Source organism: Theropithecus gelada, chromosome 6 (assembly GCF_003255815.1).
Source record: "Theropithecus gelada isolate Dixy chromosome 6, Tgel_1.0, whole genome shotgun sequence".
NCBI lineage: Eukaryota > Metazoa > Chordata > Mammalia > Primates > Cercopithecidae > Theropithecus > Theropithecus gelada.
The window spans coordinates 144041688-144069311 of record NC_037673.1 but is presented as its reverse complement, the minus strand read 5'-3'; the positions used below and the strand labels follow the sequence as shown (position 1 = coordinate 144069311).

General features: G+C 39.9%; 1 protein-coding gene across 4 annotated transcripts in view; it reads left to right on the top strand.

The window, feature by feature from the left end:
* The window catches only part of JAKMIP2 (janus kinase and microtubule interacting protein 2), a 188354-nt gene that overhangs the window by 101004 nt on the left and 59726 nt on the right, over positions 1-27624 (top strand). For 3 of the 4 annotated variants that reach the window (XM_025387742.1, XM_025387741.1, XM_025387740.1), the window contains exons 2-5: positions 3159-3435; positions 13782-14279; positions 24377-24586; positions 26476-26574. In XM_025387742.1, the coding sequence (XP_025243527.1) occupies positions 3307-3435; positions 13782-14279; positions 24377-24586; positions 26476-26574 (936 nt within the window). In that variant the 5' untranslated portion in view covers positions 3159-3306. The remainder of the gene's footprint in view (positions 1-3158; positions 3436-13781; positions 14280-24376; positions 24587-26475; positions 26575-27624) is intronic. The other variant, XM_025387744.1, reaches the window with a different exon arrangement.

The following is a 27624-nucleotide window of genomic DNA, read 5'->3' as shown; positions in this document are numbered from 1 at the left end:
TGTAAAATGTATCTATTATGTCTGTCCCTTTGCACATTTTTGCTACAAGCAATTCTGTAGAACTCATAGTCGTTATTTACAATGGGAGAGAAGAAGGTTCAAACCAGTAGTAATGTTCAAAAATTGGGCATAATTCCATCAATGACTCCATGTGTCAAAGTTGCCACTTTCTTTTTATCTCTTGAGGGTTGTATTACCTCTCACATGGACCATTAAAGCAGCCTAACTGACTTTCTTCCACCATCTTCCATAATACTGACAGTTACCTTCCTAAAATGCAAATACAAGGCAGCCCAGTCCGGAGAATAAGAGCTTGGTTCCCAGTCTCAGATTGCTTAGATTTGAATCTGAGCATCACCACCAATCAACTTGGTCAATTTAGGCAAGTTACCTAATCTTTCAGTTCATCATTTTTCCCTAAATTTTGTGAGAATTAAGTAAGAACAGTATGTTAAGCCCTTAGTCCAATGATGGACTCATTGTGAGCAGTCACTAGCAGCTCTTATTATTATTACATGTATGTTCAAATGCTGCCATGTTTCCTCATGCCTGTAAAATCCACTCCAAACTCCCTAGCTTATCTTGCAACAACCTTTGAAATCTCACCTCAGTCTCTCTTCTTCCATTTCACAACCTTTTCTGAATATACCAGGCAAATTTGTGGCTTCAGGTTTTTGCTCAAGTTCTTTCCTCTGCCATTTCATATCTGCATTTGGAAAAGCCTGTTCTTCATTCAAGAAGACAACAATGAAGGGACTATAATGCTATTCCCAAGCTCCTTTTCTTCTCTGTATTCCAGCAGCACTTTAGAGGTTTGAGGAAAATTGGCCAAAGAGGGTCATATTTTATAGACAAAGCAAGCAGAACTTCTTAGTGAACTGAATAAAAGACACAAGGAATAAAATAGAAGAAAATATAATTTCTAAGTTTGTATCTAGGACAACTGGACATGTGATTTTGCCATTTAATGATCTAGGGAAACCTGAGGAGAATAAGGTTTGGGGGTACTAATGTAATAAAGACATCTGTATTAGTTATGCTAGGTTTGAGATGCCAATCAGATATTCAAGTGGATTTGATAAGTAAAGTGTTATATGTATATACAAGTCTGGTGTTTGCATAATGGTCGGGGCTATCGATATAGAACTGTGGGTCATAACTATATAGGAGGCCAGTGGAGGTCATCTGGAAAAGGCCAGAACAACAACAACATTTAGAAATCAAATACATACAGAGAGAAACCTATTTTATATATGTATATATATATACACACACACACACACACACACGTGAATTTACTCACTCACTACCTACTTGAGCGTAAGTACTATCTTATTTATCCTTATGCCTATTGGTGCTTGTCACACAAATGTTCAGTATGTGCTTGCTGAATTCATTCAAGACTAATAACCAGAAAAAAAAAAAAAAGATGGCCTCTCAGAGACCTCGCAGCCCTGCACTTTAATAATTTGGCCAGATTTGCAAAGGAAGCATGAAGGACAACTCCAGCATCTAGCACAGGATGGAATGTGGTGGACAGTTCCATGACTGCTGCAGAGTCTCATCCTTCCTATCTCCTAACCTCTCCCTGTCCCCTTCCCCTAGGGACGTACTTCAAAGAGCACAGCTTCAGTGCTCATGAGCAGATGGCACAAAGCCCAGGGTCCCAGCATGCTTGTCAGTGCTAGATACAAGGGTCTTAAGAGAGTAGCAGCTGCTGGAGCATATGGGTGGTCAGCAGGAGTTCCCCTCAGCTCTGGACTGAAGCTCCTCAACACACACAGTGCCCAATTTTCTGAAAGGTTGCACGGGAAGCTTTCTCTAGGATCTTGTCATGTTTTTCCCATTGACTTTAATGATTTAGTGTTCCTATTCTTCTGGGCCCCTTATTCCTATGAAGTATTCAAGAATTTGTTAATCAAGACACATCCACCTACCCCTACCCCTTTTCTCTCCTCTTGCCACAATTCTGATTAGGCTTTCATCATTCTTTACCTGGACAAATTCAGTTGCTTTCTATCTGGTCTTCTTGCATTCATTCTCTCTCCATTCTGCCACTAGAATAACCACACCAAAGTACTGCTCTGTTAGGGCACACACCTGCCAAGAACTTCAACAGCTTCCCCATTGCTTAGTGAAAAAAAAAGCTTCCAACATTCTAAGCTTGAAATTCTAGGCCTCCCCGCCATCTATCCTTTCCAGGAAACCTTTCCAATATTAGTGCCCATCGACCACATTTGGGGGTGTAATTAATCAGTCCCTATTTCTTCCCACAAATAGTCACTGTGATTTCTCTCTGTTGTGTCTCAGCACCTGCTTTTTTCTTTGCCCAGGATGCTTCACCTGTTTCTCCATCTGTTATCATCTTACCCAATCCTCAAGTTCCAAGCCATTGGTGTCTTCTTCAGTGAGCCTTTCTTATTCAACCCAGATGGAAAGAGAGGTCACTATACTTCTGAAACAATTCATGCCTATTTTTTAAAAAAACATTTATCAGATTATGGATAGTGATGTAAATAGATAGATAGGTGATTGATTGATAGATAGACGGATAGATAAATAGATAAATTTTTTCCCATTGGAACTCTGACTTATTTTTCTATTTCAACATTCTATACCTAGCACAGCATATGGAAGGAGCTCTAACAATATTGACTGATTGAATGAATGAATGAATATATGAGTGACTCAGTTAATCCAGTGATTCATTTATAGTTATTCTCCACTTCTCACAGTTTAGCTATTACATGTAATCCTGTCTCTATACATTGGGTTTGCTTAAAGTTGGGTCTCTCTGCCTTTTCTGGTCAACACATAGGTGACTTCCTTTAACGACCACGTTCCTTATGGTTGGAGTATGAGTGAGTGACATGGAGGAGATAAGGATAGAAGAGGAAGCAGTTTCAGGTAAAAAGAACGCTCCAAGACATGAAAGAGATATGCTTACAGGTGAAGGATTTTAAGCAAGATATTGACATAATTAGATTAGCTATTTGAAAAATATCACTCTAAATTCATGTACAAGTGAACAGGAGATACTGAGGACAGGAGAGCCTCAGGAGGAGGCTCTTACAGGTAACTCAGGCTGAGAGTAGACTGACTGGCACTTAGACCAGGTCTTTGCCAAAACAATAACTACTATCTCTGCCTCTTCTCAGGGCTTCCAGGGCAGCGGTTGAGGAGACCTTACCAAGGAGCACCACACAGTAGATGCTGAGACATCGTACTCCAGGATAAGAGACAGTAACATGGCAGCACCTGCTTGAAAGAAATTAAAAACCAACAGACTCCATTTAGAAAGGAACAATGTCCAAAAAAGGGCGAAATAAGGGCGAGAAGCCCGAGGCACTCATTGTTGCCCTTCAAGCTGCCAATGAAGACCTCAGGACCAAGCTTACAGACATTCAGATAGAGCTGCATCAAGAGAAGTCCAAGGTGAGCGAGGGCTACCTGAGGCCGTGGCCTTAAGAGCAGCTCTGACTGTCCACATGCAGGGAGCACAGCTCTGCCTGCTGGCCCACCCCAGTGGACTCCTGCCCTTTGCCAGAGAGGGCAACATACCCTGTACACATGGAGAGGTTATTGCATGTGGCAGGAGGGAACTGAGCACAGGACACACAGAAAGTGAGAATAGCATGCTCACTTGACAGATCTCAGCCTCCTCTGGAAGCCTGGTTCAGGAAGCCAGATATGAAAATTCAGACAGTGTCCCCCTACCACCGCCAAGCACTTAATAGTTGCATGACCCTGGGCAAGTTCCACTCTTGCCCTCCAAAGGTTATACCTCCCAGAGCATTCAAAGCAGTCCTTCTGAAATGTACCACATCATGTTACTCCACTGCCCAATACCTTCCACTGGCTTCCTATCTCTCTTAGAGTCAAAGAACTTTCTCTACCACTACAGGATATTCGCTCCAGCCCCCTCTTTGACTCATCTCCCACTTCTCTCTCTCTTGATCACTCTGTTTCCTATTTTTGCTGGATCAAGAGAGAGACCCCAATCACATTTAGGGCCTTTGCACTTGTTCTTCCTGGACAGCTCCATGCTCCTTCACTCACCTCCTTCAGATGTCTGCTCATCTGATGGTTGACTTGATGTCAACCATCAAGTGTCTGACCACAGTCTCTAACACAGAACACTTCCCCATCCTCAGGTCCTCCCCATAGCCTATTCTTGGCTTATTTCATAGCAGTTTATACATTTGCTTTTTACTTGCTTAGTGCAGTCACTCCTCAATCTCTACAAAAGCAGGAATTCAGTTTACTTAGCGTCCCTAGAGCCTAAATAATCTCGAGAACTTAAAATCTCAATATGTATTTGTTGAATGAATAGAGGAATAATTTAAAGATGATGCATTTCTTATACCTCAGTTTCTTCATCACATCACAGCTATATTGAGGTATGAATTAGACACGTATATAATGTGTTTATGAGGATCGAACAAAAAAAATTTATGTCAAGTGCTCAGAGAGCTGCCTGACACATAATAAACTTGCAAAAAATTACAGCATTGGTGTTCTTTTTACTATTCTCTAGATTTAAGTCAGTTGCTAACTAGACTTGGAAGTCTCTTTACTTCGCTCAATCCCATCGCCTAAATGGACAAGCAAACACACATCTCACCAAGGTGGTGTGAATATCAACTAGGGTCATGTCTAGGAAAGCATTTTGAGATCTCCAGTATTCATAAGATGTTTTTTCTCCCTGCAAACTAGAGACCACAATGACTGCATAAAGTTGCCTTATTTAGATAATTATAGAGTAAGAAAACATTCTTGATCAACAAGCAGTAGTCACAAGCCAACAAATATATGTATTCAATTTTTATCTACCTCTTCTTCCTTGACATCATTATTAAATTTTAATTTTTTATTTCTCCCCAAATCTATTTCTCCTCATTTTAACAATAATAAGTGTCCTTTGGATCTGCCAAAGCCTCTTGCCCCCTGACTAAGGTAAACCTTGACCTTAGATAAAGAGACGGTAATGTAAAATCTGTGAAGGAAATTTTTTAGTTTCCATGAAGCCAAAAGGAACATGATGTCATTTTAGAATAGCATTTGTTTGAGAGTCAGAAGATGTGGGGCATTATTTGTCTTTATCTCTCCTTGGAGATGAATTTAAATGTCTCAGTGTCTCTATCTGTAATTCAGATGACTGAATCTGCTTCTCCATATCTGGGCTTGTCAAGCATCACTGTGCAATGGTATAACCTGGGGGACCTGATTAAATATTAAGATTCCTGAGCCCACAATCCAAGAATTCTGATAAAGTAGTCAGGTGAAAACCAGGACTTGTATTCGGTAAAGCAGCCCAGGCAATTCCGATGCACTACAGATGCAGACGACTTCCAGGCTTCGTGTTGACAAACACTCCGCTGTAAGATTCTACCCAGGTCTGACAATCTGTAAACATTTCATTGGCCCTAACTCTCCCTGCAGCAACATCACACTTCAAGGGAGGCAGACTCCTTTAATTGTAGTTACGACAGGATGACAATCTACATTCCTAGGAAGAAGCTTGTCAATCTCGTGACCGGGAACCCTAAACTGCTGCTGCTTTCCAGAGAACGAACTGATGAGATTCCCAGAAACAGAGACTCTGAGGACTTCAACACTGCCAATACGCCACATATTCAAGCCTTTTAAAATGGGTAACTCTCAAGTTTGAACCAGGCTGCCTGTGTATCTTGGGCCTGGCACTGTTGTCTAAGCCCTCAGGCCAAGCATAATCTCCCCTTCCTCTGACGATTGACTGGCAGCCAGCCTCTTAAATGAGCACACACAGCCTTGTCCTTTTCTCTGCTGGCTGCCCCTGGCTGGCTACCTCTCCTTGGCAGTTAATTACGGTCCCAGCCCAGGAGCTAAAGTAAAGTCTCATTGCCTGTCAACATCCTTCCCCAGAGAGCAAAGGGAATGTAGAGGGCAAACAAGTCATAAAGCACTTTTATTATAAATAAATGTGATTGTGTTTTCAAAAGGGCCAGGTTTTAAGAGAGAGAATATGAACAATGCCTAGATGTGAATTTATACTCTCAGGTTGGCTCTGAGGCTCTGATGACAAAATGACAGTTCAGCTACTAGGGAATGGATAAGTTAAAAAGTGGAAACCTTTGGGGCAACGGGGCAGTATTCATCTATCCAGCAAGACAAATAATCCCACTGATATTTACAGAACAGCCATGGTGTATAGAGCCGAATCTTAAGACCTTTGGGCTGATAATATAAACAGCTACAACGTACTGAATGTTTACTATCTGTCATGGGCTGATAAGCGCATTTCATCCTGCCAGAGTCCCAGCTGCTTCACTAGCACCTGACTGGCCTGGAGAAGGTTATAAAACCCCTCTGTGTTCTTCATTTGTCAAATGGGACAATAATAGTATCTACCTTACAAGGGTGTATGTGTGAGTGTTAATTTTTGAGCAATTAGTTTGTGTCAAGCGTGTTAAGTGCTTTCATGCCATTATCTCATTTCATCCTCATTTCCACCTGCTGAGGTAGGCATTGTTATCCCTACTTTACAGATGAGGAAACTTCCTGGCCTATAGGAGGTGCTCAAAATTACTTGTTGAATGAATTTACATGATTTTTTTTTTAACAGCTTTCCCCCAAATCCTGTGGCATAAGTACTGTTATAGTACTCACTTAGGTGAGAACTCTAGACTTGGGTAGAGAAAGGATTTCCAACCATGTTTGTCTGCTTCTTGGAGCAGCACCCTGAGCCACTAAGTTGCGGTATGTGCCCTGTTTGTCTCTTCTGTGGACACCATGAGTGCGTGATCCAATGGTTAGTGTGTATGAACATGCCAGGGGCTGCCCCAGGACTCTGTAACTCTCCCTCAGAGATAAACTATGGTTGCGTGAACAGCATAGGCACAGTGACAGAGGGAATGAATGGACAGGAGCAGGGAATAGGGTTCTCAGGGCAGAGGCAGCAGGGCAACAGGTCTGGGTTGCAAGGTTGAGAAGAATCAGCTCCAGACAGGAGCTGTCCCATTGGCACAGCCCTTCAGACTGCAAAGCATTTTCACACCAAGCCTCACAACCATCAGAGCAGGCCCGTGATAAAGACAGGGTGCAATTACTATTCTGCCTTCACTGAGGAAGAAAATGAGGTTCAAACTGTTTAACTCATTGAAGAAAATGAGGTTCAAACTGTTTAACTCATTTGCTCCCAGAGACACAGCTAGTGGAGGAGCCGCGATGGGAATTCCTGTCTTCTGTAAGATGGTGGGGGTCAAGGTAATGCTCACTCTCTGATTCCATTGCCCTCTATTGCCTCTAGGGCATTCTCAGAAAATCAGCCAACATTCTCTATCCTCGAGTGACTGTCCCCACAGCCTCCAGACACAGGTACCAAATTTGGGATGGGGTATATTTTCCTGTCTACTCCTTTAGTTCTGTTTTCAGGAAGCAAAAGTAGCTGAAAACAAGAAACTTTAAAGATAGAATCCTTTGCACTGAATTGTATAAGGTTGTATAGGATTTCCCTTGTAAGCAACCTTCCTAGAGCGACTCCTTCACATCTCCTCTCTGAGAGTTACTTTGTGCCCCTGACAATCCCTGCCAGTTTACTGTGTTCCTCCAGGAACATCCAATACAGATAACCCAGGCCAAAGTTTATGTTAGCTTAGCTTGCCTTGATAACCTCTCAACCTTTTCCTTACCTTTGACTGAGCTGTCCAATTTTTAATCCTAGATTTCTAAGATCACTTTTAAAGCTCAAATCATCACTATCTTTCTCTTGGCAGAATTTACATTGGCATTTTGCAAGGGCTAGACCAGAAGTAGGACAGAATAGAAAAATACAACATGAGATCTATGTAAGATAGTCATACATTCTTTTTTCTCTGTCATAGTGTAACCTTTCCTTGGTAGGATTAAACTTTCCTGATGACATTTTTTTCCCCATAGAACCTCTAGGATAGAAGGGATTTGGAAGCCTATCATTCAGAGCCCTACCGAGCGCTCTCCCCTTCACCCTGCCCCACCCTGCACCATTCTTTATCACTCTTTAGGCCCACATGCACCCCAAGTGTCTTCCACATCAAGATTAGATGCTGCCAATGCCAGAGAACACAATACATACTGAAGAAACTCAGTTTTCTATCTTTGAACATCTCTTTCTGTTGGAAAAATAGTTACCATCTTAATAATGTAATATAGTAATGTTAGTCTTATCAAGATGATATGGAGACTTTTATATTTATGTTGCTAGTATTACTATAATAGTGTATAATATAATATTACTATATACACAATATTTATTAAAATTAATATTGTAATATCCACCATGTATTAATAGTTATTAATCTCTTATGTGTCCCAGCTTTTCCACAGGGCTTTTGATCCATTGCCTATGTCAATCATCACAATAGCCATATGAGAATGATATCGACAACCCCAGTTTACAGATGAGAAAATTGAGGCTGACAGAGGTGAAGCAAGGTTTCAGGTACAGACACAAGGTGTCCAAGGCTTCAGAGCAAACAAGGAGGTGTAGGATCTGACCTGGAGCCAGCTCCTGGCCCGCAATGTATTTTAGTGAGTCTTCTTTACATTATTCTTATGTAAAGACTGTTTCTCACTTTTCTCATCACAAATTGTGATGAAACAAAGACTTCCTACGTCACAGAGCTGCCCAGGAGGTTAAATGTACTGATGTGTGTAAAGCCTATTTAGAAAGGTGCCTAACTCATATTAAACCCTCAATAAATGCTAACTATTATATGGTTGAGCTGAAATTTTTCTCCGTAAAACATATCCATGTATCAAAATTGGTTTCCTTATTCTACTAAATAATTTTCTTCATTTCAAAGTATTATCATCTTTATAATTTCATTGTTACTCAGGAATGGTTCATCATTTTGTATATTCATTTTAAGAATTATATTACGATATTTAAATCTGTATCCTTAGCGGTACCATCTGCACTGCAAATAATTTTCAGAAAGTTTTTATTGGCTTTCTTACCCCAAAATTTCAATCACATTGTTTGACTTTTCTTCAGAATAAAACACTTCTTCCAGACTTAAAAAGAAGCCATACCTAGAAATCCTGCAAAAAAAAAAAAAGTCAGTTTTCGTGACAACCAAAATAAGTAAACATAAAAAAAAATCAAATGTTACTCAATTCATTGGAATTTTCTTTAGTTTTCATGGATTATTTTAAGGAACAGACAGTATTTGTTTTTGTTTTTGTCTTCAGTCTGGAATCTATGTTTCATGCACCTGTATTTTCACTTTTTTAAAAACAATTTTCTTCATCTCCCCTTCAGACCTTATGCAAAAGCTTTGAGTTAATAATTTGGGGTAAATGACAGAATTACAGGAAGATACAATATGATGCCTCCAGAGAATTTGACATAAATAATTTTAGATCAAGGAGTATCTCCTACTATATCCAGTAATAATATTACCTTACACTTCATAGTACTTTACAGTTCAAGGTACTTTTCCATACACTATCTAGTTTAACCCTAAAAGTAACCCGGTTACAGACATTTTTAAGTGTAATCAAAAATCCTCAGAAGGATAAAGCAACTTTCTTAGTGATAGCAAATGGTGAAACAGGAATACAAACCCAGGATTTCTTACCCTTTGTCCATTTTTACTACAGTTTTTCACTGTTCTCAGAAGAATGGCTAAAAGTTTCCCTTGTTAACCACCAGCTGTTGCAGTCCTGATACGGTTCCAGATGCCTAGTGTAAATGCATCCTGCAGAAATTGAAGATGACTAAATTCCTATCACTTGAGCTAAAGTAACTTTCCCAAGGTCTTCTATGGAAGGCAAATTATCATAGTTTCTAAATCAGTAGAAAATAAGGCTTTTCCTTTCAAAAAATGCATTATCTAGAATAAGAATCAGCAAACTCTTTCTGTGAACAGCAAGATAGTGAATATTTTTGGTGTTGTGGGCTAGACAATCTCTGTGAAACTACTCAACTCCATTGTAGCATGAAAGCAGCCTTAAGCAATGTGTAAATGAATGGCATGGCTGTGTCCCAATAAACTTTATTTATAAAAACAGGAGCAGGATGGATTTGACTCTTGGTCGGTAGTTTGCCCACCCCAATCTAGAAGATGCCCACTTCCGCTCTAGAAAGATGGAGAGTAAGATCTAGATCGTCCTTATTGAAGCACCAAGAGAAGCACCTAGCAGAGAGAAGTGAATATTCTTATATGTTAGGGTTTTGTTTTGTTGTCATTTTATACTGGGAAGGGGTTGAGGAGGGGCTGATCTGGTAACCCTGCAAGTCTGTATTCTCTAAACTGTATGACAGAAAATATTATTCTTGCCTCTGGCTAGGGGCCTAGCCAGAGAGAAATAATGGCATAGGCATACATCCTTTAATTCCACACATGCCACCTGGTTTCTTCTATTTTGTTCTGGGAGCCACTGGGTACACAATGATGAGGATGGCTCACTGGCAACCTTCTAAAAGTTAACAGTCTTGGGTAGGGGTAGAAGAGGAGGTGATGAGGACAGACAAGTGGGCAAAAAAAAATGCAAAGAAAACTGTGAAAACCACTAGTAAGGAGGTGTTTCAAAAGTATACTGAGAAGACAAAGGTAGGAGAAATGAGCTTTATCCTGGGTGAGTAGGGTGGCATGACAGGAGAGGATGACATCTAGCCAGGCCACGAGGAATGTGAGGATCCCAAAAGGAGCTGATGGAAGCATAAGTCAGGAAGAAGAAACTGTCAGCATATGGGAATGAGATGCAGGGCATGTGCAAAAAATAGTATAACCCCTCTCCTACCTACAGCACGGGACAGGTTAGGAGACGGAGAGGGAGAAGTAGGAGCTGGAAATCCAACCAAACCTTCCTGGGAGCCTGAAAGGTGAAGCTGAGCTGTTAGATTTTATTCCACAACACAAAAGAGCCTGGGTGGTTTTGAGCAGACACATAAGTAAGACCAGAACTGAGCTTTACTAAGAGAATATCACCAGTAGCGTGGGGAAAGCTAGGCTCACCAAATGAACGTCTAAGAACTCCAGAGCAATGCTGTCCAAGAAAAATATAATGTAAACCACAAATGCAAGCCATATCTGTGATTTTAAAATTTCTTGTTAGCTGCAATTTTAAACAGTAAAAAGCAACAGAATCAGTTGTAATAATATCGTTTAGTATAATTTATCCAAAACATTATAGTTTCAATGTGTAATCAATATAAAAGTGATAAGTGAGATATTTTACATTCTTTACCTCACACTAAGTCTTCAAAATCCAGAGTATATTTTATATGGAGAGAAAATCTCAGTTCAAATTTGCAGTATGGTAACTAGCAGGTGCCACATAGGACAGCACAGGTCTAGAGCCTAAGAGAGAAGAGGCCTCCAGGAAGGGACTATAGGTGTAAGCTGGAGGTGAGACCAGAGGATGGTTGTTTGAGGATGCCTGGCTGCTTAGTTCACCAAGTCCCCTTGTGCCCCAACCTCTTTTAGAATAACCATCATGGGAATAATTGCTGTGCCTTTAAAAATAAACTGTTCATAAAATACTATGCGAACTTAGAAAATACTGTTCTAGCCAAAGGTAGGTAAACTATTAAGGTGAGTAAAATCTCAGACACTGTATATTAGTCAGGGTTCTCCAGAGGGACAGAACGAATAGGATAGATGTATATATATAAAGGGAGGTTTATTAACGAGTATTGACTCACACGATCATAAGGTCCCACAATAGGCCATCTGCAAGCTGAGGAGCAAGGAAGCTAGTTCGAGTCCCAAAGCTGAAGAACTTGGAGTTCGATATTCAAGGGCAGGAAGCATCCAGGACAGGAGAAAGATGTAGGCTGAGAGGCTAAGCCAGTCTAGTCTTTTCACCTTCTTCTCCCTGCTTTTATTCTGGCTGCACTGGCAGCTGATTAGAATGTGCCCACCCAGACTGATGGTGGGTCTGCCTTTCCCAGTCCACTGACTCAAACATTAATCTCCTTTAGCAACATCCTCACAAACACACTCAGAAACAATACTTTTCATCTTTCAATCCAATCAAGTTGACACTCAGTATTAACCATCACAGACACTTTATATTACAATGTTTACAATATGGAGTCTCAATCTTAAGATTTTTCAACTGGAGAGGTTCTCAACTATTATTTTGTGAAACCCTCCAATTTTACAAATGGTGGAGACTCAATATCACTCAATTAGCTATTACTCCTGGGACTCCCCATTTTTCTTCCCTTTCTCTTTTTTTTTATTTTTATTTATTTATTTGAGACGGAATCTCACTCTGTCTCCCAGGCTGGAGTGCAATGGTGCAATCTTGGCTCACTGCAACCTCCGCCTCCTGGGTTCAAGCGACTCTTCTGCCTCAACCTTCCCAAGTATCTGGGACTACAGGTGCCTGCCACCACACCCAGCCAATTTTTGTATTTTTAGTGGAGACAGAGTTTCACCATGTTGGCCAGGCTAGTCTCGAACTCCTGACCTCAGGTAATCCACCTGCTTCAGCCTCCCAAAGTGCTGGGATTACAGATGTGAGTCACTGCGCCTGGCCCCCTTTTTCTAGATTACTCTGTGTATGTGTGTGTGTGCGTGCGGGGGTTGTGTGTATGACAGAGAGAGGAGACAGAGACAGAGACAAGCAGCAGAGATGAAGTGGGGGAGGAGGACAGCAGAACAGGATCACGGAGAGGCTTTTTCAAGACACAAATGTCTGGGCTCCACCCGATCTACTGAATCAGAGATTCACATCCAGATTAGATCAACAGGCAGTGCCATTGCTAATCAACAAGGAGGCCTATATTATCACCGGAAATTTAGCAAACCATGGAATAGTTTTAAACCAGAATTCCTGAGAGGTAAAAAGCTCATTCGAAATATTTCACCAAACTACTTGGAGTGTTGGCTTGCGGGGGCAGGAAGGGAGGAGGAGTGAGAGTGAAAAGGGACTCAAAGAGACATTCATGGCGCATTCAGAAATAACAATGATCACTAAAGTCCTTCATCAGAGAGAGGACCCAATGATCTGCAGTTTTGTTGTTGGTGGTGGTTGTGTGTGTGTGTGTGTGTGTGTGTGTGTGTGTGTGTGTAAAATTTGGGGATGAAACTAACCTGCCATACTAACAAAGGTAAGGTTGAGGCTATTATCAACTGTCTTCATTTTTCACCTCCCTAGCAGCAGCAGCAGCAGCAGCAGCAGCAGCATCCCTTAAAAAAAAAAAAAAAAAAAAAAAAAAGAGGGAGGGGGATGCTCAATAATATCACTTTAGGCACTAATTTATTAGGCTGATCACAATATCAAACTGTGAGCTATTCTAAGACACACATTTATCAGTTTGGATCTAGCTAGGGTTGTGTAGTCTAAAAAGTTCTCCAGGCGATCTGCATTGCAATCTTCCCTGTAAAGGGGAAAACCATGACAGCGATACTTCCTAATATTAATGTGTATACTAATCGCATGGGCATTTGTTAAAATGCGCATTCTGAGTCATAGATCTGGGGCTAAGCCAGGGATTCTGTGCTTCTAGCATGCTTTCTGGGTGATACCAAGGCTGCTTGTCTGCAGACCACACATTGCATAGTAAGGCCCCAGAACATCAAATATTCATCTGAACAAAGTAATTTAAATATCCTCAGGTAATTCCGCCTTTTACACACTGTATTCCCAGCTTCAAGGCCTGTAGTTCTCTTTTCTCAGAGGGCCTGGAATTGGAAAAGAGATGAGGAATTAAGAGATCACAGCGGCCTGAGCTGCAAATCCTGCCTAGGAGCACACCTGTCCTTTGAGGCTCATTTCTCTTCATCCTTTTGCCTCTCTGTTTTTAGGTATCAAAGCTTGAAAGAGAGAAGACTCAAGAAGCGAAGAGGATTCGTGAGCTGGAGCAGCGCAAGCACACGGTGCTGGTGACAGAACTCAAAACCAAGCTCCATGAGGAGAAGATGAAGGAGCTGCAGGCTGTGAGGGAGAACCTTATCAAGCAGCACGAGCAGGAGATGTCAAGGACGGTGAAGGTGCGTGATGGAGAGATCCAGAGGCTCAAGTCTGCTATCTGTGCTCTCCGTGATGGCAGCAGTGACAAAGTAAGGACAGCGCTCACCATTGAGGCCCGGGAGGAGGCCCGGAAACTGTTTGATGCAGAGCGTCTTAAGCTCTTACAGGAAATTGCGGACCTGAAAACGGCCAAGAAGCAGGTGGACGAGGCTCTGAGCAATATGATCCAAGCAGATAAAATCAAGGCTGGGGACCTTCGGAGTGAGCATCAGTCCCACCAAGAAGCCATCTCGAAGATCAAGTGGGAGTCGGAACGGGATATTCGGAGGCTGGTTAGTACAGTAATCCCATCAGACCCATGTAGAACCCGTCTCTTCCAGGTTTCAGAGTGCTGTGGGATTTGCTGCTTCTTCGTGTTTTCTTGTCAGTGGATTGTAAACAGTGCCTACCTTTTGTCCAGTGCTCTATCCAAGATAGCTCAGTATGTAGGTAGGTAGATCAATAGAGAGATATGCTCCGGCCAAAATTGATATTGTAAAGTGTAAGAGATTTTGGAAATCACCTTTCTCATAAAAACTGGATTCTCCAAGGACCATATATACAGAAAGTATCTCCAAGGACCATATATATGGAAAGGACTCCTGTTTCCTTAGATATTTATAAAAATATTATAAATCATGGATTCTTCTAAAGTCAGCAAGTTTTTGTGGGCTTTTCCTTTACAGAGTTTTATGGTTTCTTTGTTTGTTTTTATAGAGGGTAGGAGAAGTTTCTATGACTTTCATGATGTCTGAAAACAGCAGCTACTGAGAACATCTTGAGTCTTTTTTTTTTCCAAAAACCGTGACTGAAAAAAGATACAAAACTATAAAATCCCTAGTCATTTTAAACATAGATATTTTTCCCAAAGTATACAGGAGTCATTTAAAACAGGAGCCATTATAATTTTTAAATTGTCATCCCTAAGTAGGTTGTTTGCTATTTATAGTTTCTAAGACTTACCTCAGCCCCTACAGAGTTGGTCTTTCCTTCTAACATGTTTGACCAAAAACCAGATAGGCCTCTCACTATGCTTGACTATAATACAAATATAATTATCACATGAAAATTAAATGTCTTAGGTTGACCTGGTTTAATTATTTTAGACCAAAAAATTTATGTTCATCTGCATTCAGATGTTTAGCATCTGTTACATCTTACTTTAATGTTATCACATCAACTATCACCTGTTAGAATGTACTTTATGTTTCCCTGGAAGTAAGGTTTTTTTAAGGAAAAACTACACTTTTACTTTTTTGTCTTCCAGTTCTAAGCAATTACTTTCTGAGAATTCTAATTATGTTCCTTGGGTGATATCGCTAGGCTTTTAATTTTAAGTTCAAAGTGGTTACCACAGAGCATTTTTAAAAGTTAATACTTAATTTTCTTTGTACTGCAATACAGTGTAACTGTAAAATATTGCCTTTGCCACATTTTCTGAATTCTTTATGTCAACTCATTCTATTGCACTGTTTGACAATAAAGACCAAACACAGTGCAGAAATATTGGTCTCTGCCCTGCCTTTGGTTTTTGAAACGACAGTGGCTGATGAAGAAAGAATCAGGACTTCGAACTCTGGAGCTGGCAGGTAAGTATCCAATGAAAAGGCAGCTTTGCATTAAGTATTTTCATTTGTTGACAGTTTTCAATATAAAGTCTATAAGTATATCCACTTGATCTGCTAATTTTTTCCACGACTTCCTTTCACCGGCATATTGCTGAAGTAGGCATGAAATCCCTCTTAATAGCAACGTGAAGGGGAGGGGCCAAGATGGCCGAATAGAAACAGCTCAGGTCTGCAGCTCCCAGCGAGACTAACACAGAAGGCAGGTTATTTCTGTTTTTCCAATCGACGTACCAGTTCATCTCACTGGGACGGGTTTGGCAGTGGGTGCAACCCACAGGGAACGAGCAGAAGCAGGGTGGGGCGTCGCTTCATGTGGGAAGTGCATGTAGCCAGGGACCTCCTTCCCCCAGCAAAGGGAAGCAGTGAGAGACTGTGCTACCTGCCAAAGGTACTACGCTTTTCCCATGGATATTTGCGATCCACGGATCAGCACATTCCCTCATGAGCCTACACCACCAGGGCCCTGGGTTTCAAGCACACATCTGGGCAGCTGTTTGAGCAGGCACTGAGCTGCAGGATTTTCTTTTTTTCATACTCCAGCAGCGCCTGGAACTCCAATGAGTCAGGACCACCGTCCAATCTCCTGGAAAGGGGGCTGAAGCCAGGGAGCCAAGCAGTCTCACACAGCGGGTCCCAGTCCCACTCCCATGCTCCCATGGAACCCAGCAAGCTAAGAAACACTGGCTTGAAATTCTCACTGCCAGCACAGCAGTCTAGAGTCGGCCTGGGAAGATCGAGTTTGGTCGGGGGAGGAGTGACCATCATTACTGTGGCTTTAGTTGGCAGTTTTCCCCTGACAGTGCTAACGAGACTGAGAGTTTTTTTGGACTGGGTGGAATTCACCAGAGCGGCTGTGGCCAGACTGCTTCTCTAGAGTCCTCCCCAGTAGGCAAGGTCTGTCTGCAGGAAATCCAGCAGCTCCATTCAGGGGCTTACAGACAGGACTGTCACCTCCCTGGAACACAGCACTTGAGGGGAAGGGCGGCTGTGGTAGCAGCTTCGGCGGATTTAATCTTTCCTGCCTGCTGGCTCTGAAGAGAGTGGCTGATCCTGACAGGGGAGATTCTCCCAGCACAGCGCACCAGCTCTGCTAAGGGACAGTCTGCCTCTTCAAGTGGGTTCCTTACCCCTGTGCCTCCTGACTGGGAGAGACTTCCCAGCAGGGGCCAACAGACACCTCATACAGGAGAGCTCTGGCTGGCATCAGGCCAGTCCCCCTCTAAGATGAAGCTTCCAGAGGAAGGAGCAGGCAGCAATCTTTGCTGTTCTGCAGTCTCTCCACTGGTAGTACCTAGGCAGTAAGGGTCTGGAGTGGACCTCCAGCAAACTCCAGCAGACCTGCAGAAGAAAGGCCTGTTTGAAGAAAAACAAATAACAACAAACAAAACTAAAAAAGCAACAACGACATCAACAAAAAGACCCTCCCACAAAAACCCCATCCAAATGTCATCAGCCTCGAAGATCAAAGGTAGAGAAATCCACAAAGATGAGAAAAAAACAGTGCAAAAACACTGAAAATTCCAAAAGCCAGAATGCCTCTTCTCCTCCAAATGATCACAACAACCGTCCAGCAAAGGCACAGAACTGGATGGAGGATGAGATGGACAAGTTGACAGAAGTAAATTTCAGAAGGTCGGTAAATAACAAACGCCTGTGAGCTAAAGGCGCATGTTCTAACCCAATGCAAGGAAGCTAAGAACCTTGATAAAAGGTTACAGGAACTGCTAACTAGAATAACCAGTTTAGAGAGAAACATAAATGACCTGGTGGAGTTGAAGAACACAGCACAAGAACTTCGTGAAGCATACACAAGTATGGATAGCCAAATTGACCAAGCAGAAGAAAGAATGTCAGAGTTTGAAAACCATCTTGCTGAAATAAGGTATGCAGACAAGATTAGAGAAAAAAAAAAGGAATGAACAAAGCCTCCAAGAAATATGGGACTATGTTAAAAGACTGAACCCACAATTGACTGCAGTACCTGAAAGAGATGGGGAGAATGGAACCAAGTTGGAAAACACACTTGAGGATATTATCCAGGAGAACTTCTCCAACCTAGCAAGACAGGCCAACATTCAAATTCAGGAAATACAGAGAACACCACTAAGATCCTCCATGAGAAGATCAACCCCAAGACACATAATCATTAGATTCTCCAAGATTAAAATGAAAGAAACAATGTTAAGGGCAGCCAAGGGGAAAGGCCAGGTCACCTACAAAGGGAAGCCCGTCAGACTACCAGCAGATCTCTCAGCAGAAACCCTACAAGCCAGAAGAGAGTAGGGGCCAATAGTCAACATTCTTAAAGAAAATAATTTCCAACCCAGAATTTCATATCCAGCCAAACTAAGCTTCATAAGTGAAGGAGAAATTAAATCATTTCCAGACAAGCAAATAGTTTATCACCACCAGGCCTGCTTTGCAAGAGCTCCTGAAGGAGGCACTAAATATGGAAAGAAAAAACCAGTACTTGCCACTGCAAAAACACACCAAAATATAAAGACCAATGACACTATGAAGAAACTGCATCAACTAGTGTGCAAAATAACCAGCTAGCATCATAATGACAGGATCAAATTCACACATAACAATATTAACCTTAAATGTAAATGGGCTAAATGCCCCAATTAAAAGACACAGGCTGGCAAATTGGATAAAAATTCAAGACCCATTGGCGTGCTGTATTCAGGAGACCCATCTCATATGCAAAGACACACGTCAGTTTAAAATAAAAGGATGGAGGAAAATTTACCAAGCAAATGGGAAGCAAAAAAAGAAACAAACAAACAAACAGGGGTTGCAGTCCTAGCCTCTGATAAAACAGACTTTAAACCAACAAAGATCAAAAAGACAAAGAAGGGCATTACATAATGGTAAAGGGATCAATTCAACAAGAAGAGCTAACTAACCTAAATATATATTCACCCAATACAGGAGCACCCAGATTCATAAAACAAGTTCTTAGAGACCTACAAAGAGACTTAGACTCCTACACAATAATAGTGGGAGACTTTAACACCCCACTGTCCGTATTAGACAGATCAATGAAATAGAAAAATAACAAGAGTGTTCAGGACTTTGAACTCAGCTCTGGATCAAGTGTGCCTAGTATAACAGAACTCTCTATTCCAGGTCAACATTCAACATAATACATTCTTCTCATGCTGCACTTATTCTAAAGTCAACCACATAATTGGAAGTAAAACACTCCTCGGCAAATGCAAAAGAACTGAAATCACAACACACAGTCTCTCAGACCACAATGCAAACAAATTAGAACTCAGGATTAAGAAACTTATTCAAATCCACACAACTACATGGAAATCAAACAACCTGCTCCTGAATGACTACTGGATAAATAACAAAATTAAGGCAGAAATCAAGAAGTTCTTTGAAAACAATGAGAACAAACAGACAATGTACCATAATATCTGGGACACAACTAAAGCAGTGTTTAGAGGGAAATTTGTAGCACTAAATGCCCACATCAGAAAGATGGAAGGATCTAAAATCAACACCCTAACATCACAATTAAAAGAACTAGAGAAGAAAGGGCAAACAAATACAAAAGCTAGCAGAAGACAAGAAATAACTAAGATCAGAGCAGAACTGAAGGAGATAAACCCTTGAAAAAATCAATGAATCCAGGAGCTGGTTTTTTGAAAAAATTAACAAAACAGACCACTAACTAGACTAATAAAGAAGAAAAGAGCATGCCAAATAGACACAATAAAAAATTATAAAGGAGCTATCACCACTAACCCCATAGAAGTACAAACTACCATCAGAGAATACTATGAATGCCTCTACACAAATAAACTAGAAAATCTAGAAGAAATGGATAAATTCCTGGACACATACACTGTCCCAAGACTAAACCAGGAAGAAGTCGAATCCCTGAATAGACCAATAACAAGTTCTGAAATAGAGGCAGTAATTAATAGCCTACCAACCAAAAAAGCCCAGGACCAGACAGATTCATAGCCAAATTCTACCAGAGGTACAAAGAGGAGCTGGTATCATTCCTTCTGAAACTATTCCAAACAATTTAAAAGGAGGGACTCCTCCCTAACTCATTTTATGGGGCCAGCATCATCCTGATACCAAAACCTAGCAGAGACAACAAATAAAGAAAATTTCAGGCCAATATCCCTGATGAACATCGATGTGAAAATTCTCAATAAAATACTGACAAACCAAATCCAGCAGCACATCAACAAGCTTATCCACCATGATCAAGTCAGCTCATCCCTGGGATGCAAGGCTGGTTCAACATATGCAAATCAATAAATGTAATCCATCACATAAACAAAACCACTGACTGAAACTACATGATTATCTCAATAGATGCAGAAAAGGCTTTCAATAAAATTTGACATCCCTTCATGTTAAAAATTCTCAATAAACTAGATACTGATGGAACAAACCTCAAAATAATAAGAGCTATTTATGACAAACCCATAGCCAATATCATACTGAATAGACAAAAGCTGGAAACATTCCCTTTTAAAACCAGCACAAGACAAGGATACCCTCTCTTACCACTCCTAGTCAACATAGTATTGGAAGCTCTGACCAGGGTAATCGGGCAAGAGAAAGAAATCAAGCGTATTCAAATAGGAAGAGAGGAAGTCAAGTTATCTCTGTTTGCAGATGACGTGATTCTATATTTAGAAATCCCCATCATCTCAGCCCAAAACTCCTTAAGCTGATAAGCAACTTCAGCAAAGTCTCAGGATACAAAAATCAATGTGCAAAAATCACAAACATTCCTATACACCAACAATAGACAAGCAGAGAGCCGAATCATGAATAAACTCCCATTCACAGTTGCTACAAAGAGAATAAAATACCTACGAATACAGCTTACAAGGGATATGAAGGACCTCTTCAAGGAGAACCACAAACCATTGCTCAAGGAAATAAGAGAGGCCACAAACAAGTGGAAAAACATTCCATCCTCATGGATAGGAAGAATCATCATCATGAAAATGTCCATAATGCCCAAAGTAATGTATAGATCAACACTATTCCCATCAAACTACCACTGACACTCTTCACAGAATTTAAAAAAAAAAAAAAAAACTACTTTAAATTTCATATGGAACCAAAAAGAGCCTGTATAGCCAAGACAATCGTAAGTAAAAAGAACAGAGCTGGAGGCATCACACTACCTGACTTCAAACTCTACTACAAGGCTACAGTAACTAAAACAAGTTAGTACTGGTACCAAAACAGATATATAGACCAATGGAACAGAAGAGAGGCCTCAGAAATAACACCACACATCTACAACCACCTGATCTTTGACAAACCTGACAAAAACAAGCAGTGAGGAAAGGATTCCCTACTTAATACATGGTGCTGGGAAAACTGGCTAGACATATGCAGAAAACTGAAACTGGAGCCCTTCATTACACCTTATACAAAAATCATCTCAAGATGGCTTAAAGACTTAAATGTAAAACCCCAAACCATACAAACCTTAAAAGTAAACCTAGGCAGTACCATTCAGGACATAGGCATGGGCAAAGACTTCATGATGAAAACACCAAAAGTAATTGCAACAACTGGCAAAATTGACAAATGGGATCTATTTAAACTAAAGAGCTTCTGCACAGCAAAAGAGACTCACATCAGAGTGAACAGACAACCTATAGAATGGGAGAACATTTTGCTATCTACCCTTCTGACAAAAGTCTAATATCCAGAATCTATAAGGAACTTAAACAAATTTACAAGAAAAAGCAAACAACCCCACCAAAAAGTGGGCAAAGTGTATGAACAGACACTTCTCAAAATAAGACATTTATGTAGCCAAGAAACAAACAAACAAAAAGCTCATCATCTCTGATTATTTGAGAAATGCAAATCAAAACCACAATTAGATACCATCCAACACCAGTCAAAATGGCAATTATTAAAACAGTCAAGAAACAGTAGATGCTGGTGAGGCTGTGAAGAAACAGGAACACTTTTTGCACTGTTGATGGGAATGTAGATTGGTTCAACCATTGTTGAGGACAGGGTGGTGATTCCTCAGGGATCTACAACCAGAAATACCTTTTGACCCAGCAATCCCATTACTGGGTATACATCAAAGGAATATAAATCATTCTACTAAAAGACACATGTACACGTATATTTACTGCAGCATTATTTACAATAGCAAAGACATGGAACCAACCCAAATGCCCATCAGTGATATAGACTGAATAAAGAAAATGTGGTACATATACACCATGGAATACTATGTAGCCACAAAAAAAAGAATGAGTTCATGTCCTTTGCAGGGACATGAATGAAGCTGGAAGCCATCATCCTCAGCAAACTAACCCAGGAACAGAAAACCAAATACTGCATGTTCTCGCTTATAAGTGGGAGTTGAACAGTTGGAACACATGGACATGGGGAGGGGAACATCACACACGGGGGCCTGTCAGGTGGTGGGGGGAAGGGGAGGGCGAGCATTAGGACAAATACCTAATGTATACGGGGCTTAAAACGTAGAGGGCCGGTTGATAGGTACAGCAAGTCACGATGGCACATGTATACCTATGTAACAAGCCTGTACATTCTGTACCTGTATCCCAGAACTTAAAGTAAAATTAAAATTAAAAAATGTAAAATCTGAGCCACCTGATGAGTAGTTCACAAACTGCATGAACACAGAATAATGTAGGAAACTTTTTCGATAACACAGATATACTCGTCTTCATTTTTTCCTTCTTTTTGCTCTGTGAGTACCTCTACCCCGAGCTCCATTTTTGGAACTGGAAGGGAGAGAAATGGGAGTTGTCCTGTCTAGAAAATTTCCCCAGAGAATTCTGGTGTATTCCCTTTCCCATCTAAGTTGGGCTTTGGTTGATTGTCAGTATTTTGAGATCAGAGTCCATGCTCATAACCACTGTGCAATAAAGCTTTCTCAATACTAATTAATATATATCCCACAGGAAACCACTTTGGGAAATGCTTAAAGTATATGAACAATCTTAAAGCCAGTACAGCATAGTACCTAACAGAATGGGCTCTATGGTTAGGTGATTCCATTAAAAGTAAGGCTTCACAACTTACTAGCCATATGACTATGACCAAGTTTTCAAGCTTTCAGGTCTTCACCGATCACCTGTAAAATGATGACGACTGAACCTACTGAATAGGATTGTTATAAAATAAGGTATATTAAGCTCTGAGTATAGTACCCTGAATACAGTGAAAGATCAATAAATGTCAGCTATGATGATGGTGATGATGAGGCTGAATGTGGGAAGTAATGGGATGATTTCTCAACAAGTTTAGCAAGGTGAGTACATAAAAATCAACTAGAGCTATGTTAACTCATAAAAAGTAACTAGAGCTATGTTAACCTGCAAATAAAAGCAATGCTCCAGATGACAAGTCTGACAAACGAACATGCTTCTCAGTTAAGAAAAACACTGGTCTCAAGTCTTCTATAAGGAGACAGAAACCAAAGACAATGCTATTATTCCCAGTTAACAATAATAATAATGCTATTATTCCCGGTTGATTTCTTACCCAGTTATCAGATGATATTACAGTATCATGCAGAATTTAGCCCAAAGTTCTCTCAAAATTGACCTAAAATTTAAGCAAGTGACTCGAAGGCAATAGCTCACAGATATTTAAATGGAAAATACATGACTGTAACACCATTTCTATTACAAATATTTTTTGTGGCCTAAGAGCACACAGCAAAGAAAAATTTATACAAAATTATTTGTTTTGCATAAGGAGACACTTTCAGAAAAAGCAAAACAGCATAATGTTGTCTGTATTAAATGTCTTTTCCTTATCTCCATTTTGAATGTACACACAGAATATAGTGAAATGAGAAGAAAGGTTTCACCCAATGGCTATGCTCTCTTTAAAAAATTGTTTATAGACATTCACTTCATTAGCCCTCATCCTAGGATGGCAAAAAGGTTTCATTCCAAGAGAACTCAAATCAACTGGTATTGAATGCCTATAGCCTTTAGTAGAGAAATCCTTCTGAGGCCATGCCCAGGCTTAGCAGAAATGCATATTGGGATCAATAAATATATCCCACACCTGTGGGAGGGAAAATAGTGGTTAATATTGCCAGATATTTTCTATTCCTGTTAATCCCAACCATGATTTTCTCATGGTAATGGTAAAATGGTTGCTAAGAACTGGCTGCTCTGAAATACAAGTGAGGATATAAAGAGATACAACACATGAACCGTGGAAGGACCTCCCTCCAAATCCATCACCTGAATGCAAGCATGTTAGGCTTGGAAAATGACTAGGCCACTGGGAAGTCTGAAGTTTCTTCAGTTACAAATGACAAGCTATTAACAGCAGCAACAGCTATTTTGATTGAATTTGGATACCCATTTGCCTAAAGAAGTGACGTCAAAAAATGTCCTAGAAAACGTTATATGGAATATTTAGTGTTCATCTTTATTAAAATGAATGGCCATTTTAAAGTTAGACTTTCCTTTGCATATCTAATTAACCCAGACTATTTCAAACAATATATTGAATCAAAACATCTTCACAGGATATACTAGAGAGAAAAAAATTACTCTCCACCTGGTTAACCCAGGATACTTCTTCACTACACAGTGTTGCCTCATCTTACTCATGAAACCAATACGCTTGTCATATCCATGATTTTTTTCTGTATCAATCAGATGAAAAAAGTTAAACTCATACCATTGTAAAAATGTATTTCTTTATAGCATTGTTAAATAAAATGTCCTGGGTCTCATTTAACTCAGATGGATGAAATCAAAGCCAAGGACAGGATCATCTTTTCCCTGGAAAAGGAACTGGAGACCCAGACAGGCTATGTACAGAAACTCCAACTTCAGAAGGAGGCTTTGGACGAACAACTGTTTCTGGTCAAGGAGGCTGAGTGCAACATGAGCAGCCCAAAACGAGAAATTCCAGGAAGAGCAGGTGATGGTTCCGAACACTGCAGCAGTCCTGTAAGTCCTTTCTACTTGAAGTTAAGAACACATAAGTCATCTTTTATTTAGCTCCCAAGTTTTACCTTTTACTTAAGCTCTTTTCTTGTTTACTACAAAGAAATCAATCTACCTCCTACTATAAAATCAGCTAGTGTCTTGGGAACAGGGTTTTCTAAACTCATAGACGACTAAGTGGTCTGTGGTACATTAGCAGATCACATGAGACAGATTTCTTTAAATCCTTCCTAGAATTTTTCTAGCCAGGGAATACCTATCCAAACTTAAGTCTATTATGAGAAACATAAATTAGATGAAAATATTTTGCCTCTTGCCTACACTGGTAATTTTCCCTTTTGTGAACAATTGGGTTGAAAATTGATAAAGATGATTGTCATCTACAGGGGTCAAAATGTATAACTGCATAAAAGACAAAACCATGTATAATCTTCACCTGAAGACTTATTGTCTGATAGAACTTACCACTTATTTCCATGGGTTTTCATCATTTTATATGAGAAATTATTTTCAGAAATGCGGCAATAGAAATGGGCTTATATGCAGTTGGCTATAACTCTTATACCTTTCCAATTATTTAGCTGCTATAATGATGGAAATGTATTATTTACGAACAGAGGTGGGTTCCAAAGTACTACTTAGAACTAAGTAATGAATAATTTATGAATTGATATTCAGAATAAGTATATATATATATACACACACACACACACATATATGTATATAATCTTAGTAAGTGGTGGAAAGAGTACTTATTTAGGATTTAGCAGTTTCTGTAAGTTTTAGTTCTGACACTGACAGGTACCCACAATATGGAATAATTGTCAAGAGAATGGGCTCTAGAGTCGGACTCTTCGGTTCAAATCCCAAATCTGCCATTTACTGTGTGTCCTTAGGCAAACCACTTCACCATTCAGTTTCCTCATCTGTAAAATAGAAGCTATCGTGGTACCTCATAAGGCTGGTCTAAAGATTAGAAGAGATAATATGTAAAATGTTGAGCATGGTGTCTGGCACATAGCACTTAATACATATTAGTTAATGATCTTTTGACATTAGCCACAAGACCTTAAAGGAGTTATTACCTACCTGAATCTTACCTGTTCTGCTGAATCCTTTAGGGTATTATGAATGTAGGAATATAACGTGTTCGAAACTACTTTGTCAACCGTACAGCATTATCAAAATGTAAGATGATCATGTAATTGTTAACATATGATAATAACAGTCCTATATAATTCTAAAACATGAAATTAAGCCATGAGTGCCCTGTGTAAGGTAATTCATAGCCATTCTGCCAGTGGAGAAGCCAGTTGCGTTGGGCAGAATATACTAGCGAGGTCTATCCTATAAACTACTGCCCTTTATACATGAAGGTAATACACCATTTTCTCACTTTGACCTTTTTCTTCAGGAGTATGAAGAAATTGACAATATTCATCCCTACCTCCTAATCTCTCCCCTCTGTGGCTAATGGTAATAGCAGGACAGCTATGTAAGCTGTGGGGAGCAAAGTGTGGCTATGACACAAGGGATGCCCTTTGAACTTTTATGTAATCACAGCATGACCTTGGTCTCGTAGCACACAGCTCTGATAAGTTGATCCAACCCTCTACACTCTCCCTGCCCTGAGTCCTGGCTCCAGGGAGTATCTGCCACATGGAATTCATTTGCAATTACAACCTAGCGTGGTAGTCAACCCAAGTGGTGAATATTGAGAGTTATAAAAGGGTAAATATTATTATATTCTCTTTGGATAACAGAAGATTTTATTCTGTCTTCAGGAGCCAGATAAGAGAACTGAGCCTATTACTTTTATGAATAATAAGTGATAGTCCCAAACTTTGTGAAAAGTGTTGTTGAAGAAATCCCATTTTAATTTTTCTTTGTAGGATTTGCGAAGAAATCAAAAGAGAATAGCTGAATTGAATGCCACTATAAGAAAATTAGAAGACAGGAATACCTTGCTTGGAGATGAACGAAATGAACTGGTGAGATATACTAAAAATTTTTATTGTTGTTGTTAAGTATTATGTTACAGAATTACATACTATGTTATAGGTATGTACCATAGTAAAGTGTTCAAATAGTAAAGATACCATTCAATAGATATTCACAAAGTGGCACACTCAAAAAACCACCATCCAGATGAATAAATGGAAGAATACCAGCATCTCACACCCCCGCTTCTTGTGACCCCTCCCAATCAGCATCCTATTAAACTTACCACTATTCTGACTTCAATCACCGTAGATGTCTATCACCATTTAAAATTTTTTTGTAAATGAAATCATACAATCTTTTCTCCTTTTTGTCTGACTTCTTCTGCTTCTTTTACTCAGCTTTGTTTGTGAGATTTATCCATTATGTTGCATGGAGAATTCATTCATTTTCATTTCTCTATAGCATTCAAATAATATATCACAATATACTTATCCCCATTATTGTTAATGGACATGTATGTTGTTTCTTAAAACTTCTGAGCTGTTTTGAGAAGAACAGTGCTTCTACATGTTATTTGTAAAAAAAAATAGGCCCATTTCTGGTGGAATATACAGAGGAGTGGAATTGCTGGATGTTAGAGTATGGATGTAGTCAGCATCAATAGTTACTACCAAACAGTAAGTTGTCACAACTCCCACCAATAATGAATGAAAGTGGTAGTTTCTCCATATCTTTGCCAACATACAAAGATAATTGTTAGTCATGTTGGTGGATGTAGGGCATACTCTTACACCTTACATTATGGTTTTAATTTTCCTCATTATTAAGAAGGTAGGGTAACTTTTCAAATATTTACTAGCCTTTCAGATACAATTTGCCCTTAGCCTTTTGCCCATTTTCTGTTATGCTGCCTTTACTGTTTTAGTTACTATTAGGATTTTTTTAATCATCACTTGTGGTATATTTGCATATAAAATATCTTGCTCTATGGCTTACATTTTTGTTTTTAATAGAGCTATTCATATAAAAGTTATTTACAGCCTTTCCTTTTTTTCAACTACATGCATTTTAGGCTGTAATTGACCCTCTAAGCCTTG